The sequence below is a fragment of the Ambystoma mexicanum genome, chromosome 6q (genome assembly GCF_040938575.1).
Source record: "Ambystoma mexicanum isolate Mex_15411 chromosome 6q, UKY_AmexF1_1, whole genome shotgun sequence".
In the NCBI taxonomy this organism is placed as follows: domain Eukaryota; kingdom Metazoa; phylum Chordata; class Amphibia; order Caudata; family Ambystomatidae; genus Ambystoma; species Ambystoma mexicanum.
In genome coordinates, this window is record NC_090937.1 from 1,648,544,184 (window position 1) to 1,648,556,664 (window position 12,481).

Below are 12,481 nucleotides of genomic sequence, written 5' to 3' on the forward strand. Positions count from 1 at the left end.
TTAAGGGCCATGAATTTTCACCAGAATGTTCAGTCAAGGGTGCTGGACATGCCCTTCGATGGAGACAATTTATTTGGGAAAACGGTGGATGAGTCTCTTCAGGCCATCAAGGCGGAAACTGAGATGACTCATGCCTTAGGCATGTTTCAGCAGCGACGGCCGTCCTTTCGGACCTCCGGAGGTAAATCCCAAGGCTCCTCCAAAGGTTTTGGTGGAAGTTCTTCGTCCTACCGTCAACTGTCCAGCTCTTCGGCCCAGGAGGCCTACAGGGGCCGCAACAAGTCTGGAGGAGGTTGCCATTGTCGCCAAGATCCCCAAGGTGTCACCTCCCTGGCAAAGCAAGACTGAACCGGCTGTGATGTCGGGCCCCCACCCACGCACCCCGGTGGGAGGCCGGCTGGCAAACTTTGTCAGCGTGTGGAAGTCCATCTCCATGGACCGTTGGGTGCTGGACGCTCTCGCCCACAGACACAGCCTGGAATTCCAAAAAAAGTGTCCTCGTAGACAACCAGTGGCCAGGCAGGAAATACACGTCCCGAAACTTCTGCTGGAGGTGTGGGCCATGCCGAAGAAGCGGGCGATAGAGCTTGTCCCAAAGAGGCTCGGTTGCTCCGGAGTGTATTCTCGGTACTTCCTCATCAGAAAGAAGACAGGCAGTTGGAGGCCCATCCTAGACCTCCGCCGTCTGAACAAGTACATCAAATCCCAGAGGTTTTGGATGGTCACCCTTCAGCAAGTGCTAGGACAGCTGGAAGAAGGGGATTTTCTGTCGTCGCTGGACTTGGAGGATGCCTATTTTCACATCCCCATTCACAAGGGACACCACAAGTTTCTGCACTTCGTGATTCAAGGGCAACATTACCAGTTCAAGGCCCTTCCCTTCGGATTGAAGTCGGCACCAAGGGTTTTCACCAAGTGCCTAGTGCTGGTGGCAGCGCGACTGCGTCTGCGAGGGATCCACGTTTACCCCTACCTGGATGAATGGCTCATTCAAGCAAAATCAAGGGAGATCGCCGTCAAACACACGGCGAAGACCGTTCAGCTGCTAGCGGAGCTGGCATTCTCAGTGAACTATGCAAAGTCTTGCTTGGTGCCATCGCAAGACACGTTGTTTCTGGGGTCCCGGCTCAACACAGTGTCGTGCCTGGCGTCTCCAGAGGAGAGGATACCAGCCATCCAGGGCAAGGTACAATGGCTGTTGGCCCAGAAGATTGCAAGGATGAGGTCCATCAAGTCCTGTCTCGGCATGATGTCGTCATGCATATACGTCATTCGGCTGTGCAGGCTGCGGATGCGTCCACTACAAGAGTTCCTTGACGCCCGTTAGATTCAAGTGTCGGGAAGCTTCGAGGACAAGATCACTCTCGAGGAGGGTTTCTGTCGAGCGATATGTGTGGACTCCCCACCACCGTATTTGTCTGCGGTCACGGATTTACAGACCCCACCTCATCAGGAGACGGTCACAACAGACACCTCCAATGAAGGATGTGGCGTGCACACCAGAAGTCTCCACGCATGAGGCCTGTGGCTGCCGGATGAGAAGTCGTTGTATTTCAACATGCTGGAGCTGCAGGCAGTGTTTTGGGCCCTCAAGTCTTTCCTTCCATCCCTCAAGGGCAAGATGGGACAGGTCTTCACGGACAATGCCACCACGATGTTCTACATCCGGAAACAGGGGGGCACCAGATCCCCAGCGCTCTCCAGAGAGGCGCAGGAATTATGGCACTGGGCCGTTGCCCAGGGGTTGTTCCTCGTCCTGTTTCATCTCATATCAAATATCATATCTGGCAGGAGTGAAGAACACCATTGCCGACTCTCTGAGCAGGGAGCTGCGCTCTTGCCACGAGTGGGAGTTTCGGCAGCACCAAGAGGATCTTCTTTTCTGACACTGGGGCAATCCCCAGATCGATCTGTTTATGACGGCGATGAACACCAAATGCCAGAGGTTCGCCAGCAGGTTTCTCCAGCCGGGGATCATGGAGGACGCATTCTCATTCCCCTGGGACGGCCTGTTGCTGTATGCGTGCCTTCCATTGCCGTTACTTCTTCGGCTAGTCAATCAACTCAGACTTCACTGGTGCAGGGTGATCCTCGTTGCACCGGCGTGGCTGAGGCAGATATGGTAACTGGACTTTCTGGACTTGTCAACATCCCCTCCAGTCAAGCTTCCGGTGGTCGCAGATCTTCTCACCAGAGAAGGGGGCGCGATTCTACACGATGACCCAGGGTCGCTGAACTTGCAGGCCTAGCTCCTGCAGCGCTAGAGTTTGGTGGATACGATCTCCCGGCAGACTGCAAGGAGGTTCTTGCCAAGGCCAGGGCTTTGTCTATTCTGGAATGCTACAGAAATAAGTGGAAGAGGTTCCACAGGTGCTGCCGTATTTACTGTCGCTGGCCAAGGCCGGACTGGCTCATGCTTCCATCAAGGTTCATCTGGCGGCTATCTCCCGCAACACCAGAGCTCCGGGACGGTCGTCATTGTGTTCACACCGTATGGTCAAGGGCCTGGTATCTAAGGGCTGCTTCTAAGGGCATTTCCTGTCTTTTCCCTGTCCTTGCCTGGGAGTTGCCTGACAACTGCCTGCCTGACGTATGCCTAATCGCATTGCCCACACTTTTTGGCCTCTCCTGATACGACCACAGGTAAGAGACAAGAATTTGCGGTCACTGATTTATCTCTGAGCACCCTACCCTGTCACAGTTGTCTATGGTCACCCTGTCTCTCCATGAGAGCACTCACCTTCGAGCTTCCACATTCCTTTCCACATGACTATTGCACTCCGCCTGTCCTTTGACTCACTATATTATCTACCGCCCTGATCCTCTGCAGTCCAATGCTGAAACACTCGTGGAGAATCTGAACTAAGAATTACTAGTTCTTTCATCTGCACTGTCATGGTCTTCACCCTGCTGACTTTATCGGCACCATACCTCAATGCAGAAGATCTCGTTCTTCTCTGTTTACTGCCCGTGCCCCTCCGTGCATCACCTAATGTTTTACAATATGCTGAGGATGTAATGTGTAATCTTGCCTTCTGCTCTGTATAATCTTTATATAAGCGTGATTGCATGCATGTATGATCAAGATGCTTAACACTTTCCTATATTAAATGGTTACCTAAATAAATGAATGAAGGAACGAATGTATGCTAAAACAGAAACCCTTCTCACTATGTGCTTGTGACACTACTACTAAATCTCTCTTGCTATATAAGTACTTTTCAATATAATGCTAGTATAGGCCTCTGGGAGCCCATTTGAGCATTAAAGTGAGTTGAATATACTTTTGCTGTTTTCAGCACTACTGTTGCTTTTCGAAGTATTGCAGTTTAGACTGCCCTTTAAGCATGTATCACACTATTTTCTCATTCCCTTCAAGGCCCTACAATTCTACCCGGCCTTTTAAAGCCAGTGTTAGTTCTACTATTATGAAGGGATATTCTGGAATGCGATAGTGTCTCACCTGTTGCTCTTACCCGCATCGGGCAGAACAGGGTGAATTACTGTGTCACCAGTGCCGTGGATGCCACTGATCTTAAGCAAGGCAGCACTGCAGCAGCACCTGGGACTAACTCTTTTCTGTAGTATGCTATTGGTTTATGGTGTATGCTATGTCAAAACAATTAAAGCAAAACCATTCTGCACATGCCACTTTAATGTGAATCCATTCTTTTAATCAGGAACCAATTTCACATGAAGTTTGCAATACCAGTGTGTGTGACTTTGTGCTACTGAATAACCTATTTTGCTGTTTCCATTAGACCTGCAGTGGGTGACTGTTAGTGGGTTGCACTTATCTTGGTGTCTGTTGTGGAGGATGACCTCCATTGATGACTCGGTCATATAGGATTCAAATCAAACTTAATATCGGTGCAAATACATGAACATATTCTTCTCATAGACAAAACAAAAGGTGATGGCTGGAAGGTTTAGAATTAATCTTAATTTATGGTGCAGCTCTGGGCACCACTCCAAACCATTGTTTATTTTAGCCTGCCAGGCCATTACAGAAGGGGAAAGGAAATTTACTAATAATGTATTGGTCAGACCCAAAAATGCTGGTGTGGAAGGTTGCCCAAAGCAGTGCCAGTGGTTCACATGTATTCAAGACTTTCCACCCATCACTTTTTTTGTGACATTTCTTTTTCATATAATCTCTTTCGACCTGTTCTCTCCTTACTACAAAGTCTGTGGTTGTCTTCTGTTCCCTATCTAATGTTCCTCTACACTGGCTATTAGTATCTTTACCAGTTAATCTTTGCTTTGCATTCCCAGATTTGCCATCTTGGAATGGCTAACCTAGTCTCTCCATCGGACACTGACTCTTGCTCTGTTAGTAACACTTGCAAAACATTTGGAAATTACAGGATTACCGCTAAAAGAAAAGGTATCAGGTAATAATATCGCCATATATATGGTCGCCGTAAATAATATTGCAGCGAAAATGTTGTGGCGATATTATTTGGGTGACCATATATATGGGGACAGGGGCAAAAAAAGAAAAAAAATGTAAAAAAAAAAAAAGTTTGAGGGTTGCGGGGGTGTCCCCTGCATGTTCCAGGCAATAATGTCGCCACAAAAAACGGCCATTTTTCGGCGATATGTTTGCATGGCGATATTTTTGTGGCGACATTATTACATGGAACCAAAGAAAACAGTTCATTAAGGTTCTATTGCTGCTTCTCAGTGCCATGCCCTTTTCCCTGTGTCATGTTAGAAATGTAACTCTCAATGAATGCTTTACTGCTTGGTTGCTCCCTTGCTGTGCACCACTTGCACTCCTTTGGGGAAAGTCTTGACTTCTAGTACCAGCATGCACATGTTTTTGGCTTCCTTCCTGTGTTTCAGTACTTCCGATTCATGTCCCTCCCTGTGCATCTTGTGCCCTATTGTGGGGGGCTTGAGATGACTGTACTACAGCTTTGATTATGTGCTTCTTTCCTACGCTCCCCATTTCTTTGCTGTCCCACTGTCCTCTCCTCCACTACAGGCTCTGTGTCTGAGACGTGTGTTTCTCTCCACTCATTTGTCTCAAACCATGGCGTGGCTTCCATCGGGTAGGCATAATTTGTGAATTACTCGCCCTATGATGTGCTTCTTTCGTCTTCATACAAAGTTGGCATCTGGGGGATTCCAGGAGGTCACGTTTGCTTTGCAGGTATGGAGACCGTAAAAGAGCCATGCCCCACTTTGTTATCAGATCACTGCCGTCAAGCTTTCCTTTCCTCTTTGTTTTTGGTCTGCCATCCTTTCTCTGCAGCGTAGAGCCAGTCAGCTGACCACAACCAGCAATGACTGACAGACAGGTTAGTCATTTCTCAGACCACAAAGAAACCACTTCTTAATGCCTTGTTAATCCTGACTGTGGGCAATGAACTAGGAATGGTCAATGGGTCACAAGGTTCTTGATTTCTGTGTTAATGCTTTTCATGTAGTATTCAGTAGTATTCCAGGATGTTATCAAACAACCAGTTTTCTGTAGTCAAACCATTCCTTTTTGCTTTTCACATATGCTATTTCAAACAATAATTATATATTTGTCACTTATGGGACACTAATTCTGGTTTTCCTTTTCCTTCAAACAGGGCAAAAAAAGCAGGAATCATGGACAACAGAAAAATGTTTGTAAAAGGTATTGTCTGAGAAAAGTTGCTACTAATTGCTGAGTCTTGCGAACATGTTCTTGTCCATGACACGTTCACTCCCAAATTATAGCTTCTTACTATGGGACAACCTTTTCATAGACTCTGCTGACATTTCAGTAAAAAGACTACAATTGGAACATGAATTCAATTCCTGTGTCCACGCCATAGAAATCGCTAAGGATATCATCTGTCTGCTACCCATACAATAACCCTGTTCCACTAACAGGGGTTTTGAGTCATCACGTTATGTACACAGATAAGGCCACACTCAAATGCTCATGTGGCATTGTTTGATGGATATGGGAATGGCTAGACAAGAGATTCTAAACTCGGAGTGTCTATATCTATGGACTAAAGAGGCTTCAGCCTCCTGTGCACAATACTTTGAAGAATAAACTAAGGAGAGGCTCCTCTTAAATGCATTGACAATCAAAACATTTAATACAAATGTCCATCTAATGACGCTTCTTATGAGCCACAAAGGAGTATGACTATACAAGTTTATTTGTGACAATTTTCCCAGAACATACATCCATCTAATGGTGGACCGCTGATTTTATTTTGGAGGGAGGAGAGAAAGTGAATGTTCAGAGTAGATGCTCATGGCTGCCACTTTAAAGTAGAGGCATATTTTCTTCATTAATTGGTACTTTTATACCCACTTTATGAAATATTATCTAAGGCAACACACTGGCGTGCTACATGTGAAAAGGTGCTCAACCTTATCAACATTATATTTGGACATCCCTGCTGAACTTTTCTTCTTTTTTCAGACTTGCCTGCTGTGCCCGAGGATTGAGGTTCATTTTTGACATTTATGTGTGTAAAAATGCACTTGACCTTGTGAGACTGTCCGCGACATTCAGATTGTTATATGAATATACTGAATTTGAGGAGCATCTTACAAAGTAGTTACTATTTAATAATAGCATCCTAACAATGGAGGTACTTTTTGAATGTTCTGAATGTGTAACAACTTTCAAGAAAACAGGTCATATATGTCCACATCAGAGATGTCACACTGAAGAGACAGAACATAAAGGTTCTGAATGTGACGAGGCTTGGAAAGAAACAAATCATCTATTGGTACATCAGAGAAATCTCACTGGGGCGAAACCATATACGTGTTCTGAATGTGATAAGTCTTTCAAGAAGAAGGATTATCTATTGGTACATCAGAGGAATCACACTGGGGTGAAACCATATACATGTTCTGAATGTGATAAGTCTTTCAAGAAGAAGGGTGATCTATTGGTACATCATAGGAATCACACTGGGGTGAAACCATATACGTGCTCTGAATGTGATAAGTCTTTCAAGCAGAAGGGTAAACTTGTAATACATCAAAGAAATCACACTGGGGAGAAACCATATACATGTTCTGAATGTGATAAGTCTTTCAAGCAGAAGGGTAAACTTGTAATACATCAAAGAAATCACACTGGGGAGAAACCATATATATGTTCTGAATGTGATAAGTGTTTCAAGCAGCAGAGTGAACTTGTAGTACATCAGAGAAATCACACTGGGGTGAAACCATATACATGTTCTGAATGCGATAAGTCTTTCAAGCAGAAGGGTGAACTTGTAATACATCACAGAAATCACACTGGGGTGAAACCATATACATGTTCTGAATGTGATAAGTCTTTCAAGCAACAGTGTGCACTTGTGAGACATCAGAGAAATCACACAGGGGAGAAACCATATACATGTTCTGAATGTGATAAGTCTTTCAAGCAACAGGGTCATCTATTGGTACATCAGAGGAATCACACTGGGGAGAAACCATATACATGTTCTGAATGTGCTAAGTCTTTCAAGCGACAGGATGCACTTGTGCTACATCAAAGAAATCACACTGGGGAGAACCCATATACATGTTCTGAATGTGATTAGTCTTTCAAGGAAAAGGGTAAACTTGTAATACATCAGAGAATTTGCACTGTGGTGAACCCATATTCATGTTCTGAATGTGGTAAATCTTTCAAGCAGAAGGGTCATCTATTGCTACACTAAAGAAATCACACTGTGGAGAAACCATATTCATGTTCTGAATGTTATAGGTCTTCTAAGCAAACTATAAGCCTTGTGGAACATCAGAGAAATCACACTGGGAGGAAACAATACATGTTCTGAATGTGATGTCATTCAAGGAAGCTTTTGGCCTAGTGAGACATCATACAGATCACACTGGGGAGAAACAATATACATGTTCTGAATGTAATACGTCTTTCAAACAGAAGGTTCATCTATTGGTACATCAGAGAAATTACAATGGGTTGAAACCATATGATAGGTATTTAAATCAAAACAGTAAACTTGTGTAACATCAAAGAAATCACACTGGGGAAAATCATGTATGTTCTGAATATACCAAGTCATTCAAGGTGAAGAGTATTTGCTTGATACACCAAAGAAATCATACCTTGGGTAAACCATATACATGTCTTCACTGGGATAAGGCATTCAAGCTAAATTATCAACTGGTGATACATCAGAGAACTCACACTGGGTGGAAACATACATGTTTTGAATGCGATATGGCTTTAAGCAAAAGTGTTAACTAGTGCTACACCAGATCACAGTGGGGCAAGCAGAATACATTTCCTCAATGTGAAAAGGCTTTCTAGCAACATGATCAACTTGTGATACAACAGAGAAATCACACTGAGGGAAAGCCATATGCATGTTCTGAATGTGATAAGACTTCCAAGCAACAGCATAACCTTGAACTACATTAGCAAAATCACCCTGCGGCAAAAAAACATACATGATCTCAATTTGATCAGGATTTAATTTACAACCTTAGTCTATTGAAACACCACAAAATAAAACACACAGGGAGAGGCCATATACATGTTCTAAATGTCAGAAGACTTTAAGGCAAATCCATGGCCTATGGCGACATGGGGGAATACATAGGTGTTTACATGGACGACTCTGCCACCCAAAACATCAACAACTTACAAGGTCTCCTGCACTGGGCCCTGTTTTTTTTGGAGAGTAACGTCACTAAACGCGAAGTGTGATTTATGTATGGGGAAAAAGCAAAGTGCGTGTCGTTATTTGATTTTTCATTTTGCAAGTCTTTCTGTGTTACAAATGGTACAAGTTGAATAATTCATTGGACTAAATGCTTTCTGAAAATATTTATTAAGCTGAACATATTGAACTGTGAGAACATACTAGCAGTTATTAAAAACAATTCATGATTGGTAAAAAAGTATTACAGAACAAAGTTTACATGTGTATCTGTTTCGCTTTTCAGGTGTTTCCTCTGTGAAAAATGTATTGTGCAAAATACTACCTGATGAATTAAAAACAAATACATTAAATTGGCATTTTATTTTGTGCTTCATGCCGGAATGCAGCCTGTAAGCATGGTACCCGGTATAAAACCTATGCTGCTATGGATTGTCTTGTTTCCAAGTCAAGTGCTTTGCCTCTGAGTTAGCCGCACTGTTGTTCTATTTATTTTCAATTACATATTTGTGTCGTCCTTAGAAATCCAAGTGTCTGTTTCAAGATGGAGATTTGTCCTGTTTTATTCTACGTTCCTCCTTCTGAAATAAATTACAGTCATTCATGCAAGATCAGGGGGAGGAGTTAGAGGGAGGGAGGAAGGAACGAACGCGGACAGAGTGAATGAATGGGGCAGTGAGGGAATGGAAATAGTGTTGGAGACAGGAGGGAGTTAGGTGGTGGAGGAGGGAAGAATTAATGAGGTAGGATGCATGTGAAAATATCACAGAGAGAAGAGAGGTGGGAAGATGGAGAGAGAGGGAGCAGGCGGTGGGAAAGAGAGCAGGACAGAATATAAGGGTGGCGGAAAGAGGTGGGGAGGGAGTGAGATAGAGGTGAGATAGGAGACTGGATAGAGAGGTGAGAAGAGAGGGTTTGGGAGGAGAAAAGATACTAGAGTAATGAGGTACAATATCTGGGAGAGGAATGAGGGTGTATGTGAAAAATAAATCGGGCACCATTTTGCACATCACTTTCTTTCATCACCCATGGGGCTACCAGTCATTTGGTCGACAACCAAAGGTCGACACCAAATGGTCGAAATCCAAATGGTCGAATTTTTTTGTGTTTTTTTTACATTTTTTTTTTTTGGGGGGGGCGTGTTCCCTCCCAACCCCCCTTTTTATATATTATTTTTTTTTAACCAAACAAAACAAAAACAATATATAAATAAATAAAAAAAAATTTCAGCCATTTTTTTTTCGACCATTTGGTTTCGATCTTTTTTTTTCGACCAAATGAGCGGACACCCACCCATGGGACTAGCACAGTAGGGAGCTCTTAGGAAGTCCACGAGGGATTCAGATAGATAAGGCGTCACCCTTCAATTTAAGGAATTTTGAGAAACCTGAAGGTGTCTCACCCGCTAGTCCCCAGGGTCTGTCATCCATGTGGCAGGACATGACCATCGCTTTTGAATCCACTTCCTGGGGTGGAACAGTGCGGGAGGAGCACCTGGGTGAGGTGTCCTTTGGGAGTATAAATGGGACACCAGATGGCGAGACGTAGTATCCCCTTCCCTGTAACACCTTTACCCCAGGAAACTGGAGAACGCCGCCCCTCCACCCCCTTCCCAAAATGAACACTTTCTCACAGACAGCTCACTGTGAGAGAAAATGGACTAACACCTGAGCCGTATACCTGACATGTCCCAATACAATGGTCATGCAGGGCCAGGCAATCACTGACCATTACTCACACCTTACTTCCATCACACTTCCACACATAGATAAAAGGCGGAGCACGAAAGCACACTCTGAGCAAGGTAGAGCCTACGAGGAAGCAACAGTTCCAAGATGGCAGCTTAATACAAGGCGAAGGATGGCAAAACTGAAGAGGATTAGAATGAGCGAAGTGCCCTGACCTTTTCAACGGAAGGCACTTACTTTTCCTACTCTCAAAGGTTCATGAAAGTAAGACCAGGAATCAAGGCTGAAGAACGATGCATTGTGTGTTGGAGGTACCCGGGGTTCTCCTGCATTGTTAGTCAAGGAAGGGAGAATTCTTTGCCACCGTGGTACTGTCCTTGACTCCTACAACAAAGCAGCACCAGTGAGATCAGCACAGCCGGTGACATCGGGAGACTGATACCAGACTGGTCTGTGTTGATGCCAAGGTTGCAAGCGGCAACATTGTATAATGAAACCTGAAGAGAACAGTGTATGAAGTGTGTGTGGCAAGCGACGCAAATAAAATCAGCTGATGAGTGATTGATATTTGAAACCAAGATACAATACCGTAGACAGAGTGGTCTGGCACCACTTGGGTGCTCATTCAAAAGGCTCTGTTAGGTATTGTGAAGACTGGAGGGGGGTGTCTGTACTCCTGCCCTCTATATGGCAGAGTCGATGCACAGAGCACCCCAACCATGATTCTCTATCTGGTAGCAATGGATGAGCAATCAAGGCTTAAGCTCTCAAGAGGTGATGTCTGCTGGTTCTTAAGTACAGTGTAGTCCCCAAGCACCCACAAAGGAATGTCCACACACTATGTTATGTGATAACGCAGTTCTTTATATAAATAAGGTTCAGAATATATACACAATGTATCAATAATACACTTTGTGCTTTGGCAACACTCACATGGTAAATATGTACAATATCCAAGTGTTACCACAGTTAACTCTTGACTCATTTAAACTGCAACAACTGCTGACAGTCTCAATGGCATACAAATCAAAGAGTAAAGTGAATCAACAGCTCATCAGCCCTGGGCAATGGGTGCGCGCCAGTTTTGGTGACATCATTGACCCCTCTGTAGTCCACACAGAACCTCCAATCCTTCGTACCTGCCTGGGAACTTGCCTGGGGGACAAGGACCACTTGACTGGACTAGGGACTGGTTGAGGGTCCAATTACACCCAGATCCAACATTTTGGCGACCTCAGCCTGGATGTGGTTCTTCATGGTATCTGACATCTGATAGCACCTGCTTTTGACAGGTACACTGTCACCAGTGTCAATTTCGTGCCTTCACCAGGGGATGAGGCCTGGTGTCAGTAAGAACAGAGGGGCGTACTTCTGAAGCAAAGCCCTGCAGGCCCTTTGCTGATCTGGTGTCAGATCTGGAGAGAGATGAACTCCCTCCACTGAGCTATCCTTAGGGTTTCTATGCAGCAAATCAGGAAGGGACTCACTCTCATCCTCCTCTTGCTCTGAAGCTAGCAGAAGACATGAGACTTCCTCTCATCTGTGGAAAGACTTGAGCCTGTTAACGTGGAATACCGGATGGGATACCCCAGGAACTCCCATGTCAATCAGATAGTTCGGCCATCTTGGAGATTATCCTGTAGGGTCCATTCCACTTATCTGCCAAAGCTCTAGGCTTGGTAGGCTCCATCACAAGGATCTCCTGTCCTGGAGTCCAATCCACTTGTGAGGGCTTAAGGTCATGCCAGTACTTGTTCAATTCTTGGCTTGCCCTGGGATCACTGTCACCAGGCCCATCATCTGTGCCATCCTTCATCTGAGGCCTAACACATAGTCCCCCACTTGCTTGGCAGGACCTGGAGCGGTGGCTTCCAAACCTTTGCTTAATAAGGCAAGGGCCCTTCTCAAAGGATGTCCAAAGAGAAGCTCAAAGGGGCTGAAACAAGTACCCTCTTCAGGCACTTCTCTATAAGTGAATAGCAGGCATGGCAGGAGATCCCATTTCCTCCTTAAGTGCTATTCCAAATCACCCAACATACCATTGAGAGTTTTATTAAATCTCTCAACCAGGCCTTTTATCTGGGGATGGTAGGAGGGGGGACAACTTATAGGTTACTCTGCATTCCTTCCACATCGCTTGCATGTAACTAGACATGAAGTTGT

General features: G+C 44.7%; 2 protein-coding genes across 4 annotated transcripts in view; one reads left to right on the top strand and one right to left on the bottom strand.

Moving 5' to 3' along the window:
* Positions 1–8,983, top strand: part of LOC138516979 (zinc finger protein 300-like) — a 63,180-nt gene extending 54,197 nt beyond the window's left edge. For 2 of the 3 annotated variants that reach the window (XM_069632467.1, XM_069632466.1), the window contains exon 2: positions 5,586–8,983. In XM_069632467.1, coding sequence (XP_069488568.1) covers positions 6,585–7,544 — 960 coding nt within the window. In that variant the 5' untranslated portion in view covers positions 5,586–6,584 and the 3' untranslated portion in view covers positions 7,545–8,983. The remainder of the gene's footprint in view (positions 1–5,585) is intronic. The other variant, XM_069632468.1, reaches the window with a different exon arrangement.
* Positions 1–12,481, bottom strand: part of LOC138516973 (zinc finger protein 268-like) — a 387,224-nt gene that overhangs the window by 177,874 nt on the left and 196,869 nt on the right. The window lies entirely within an intron of this gene.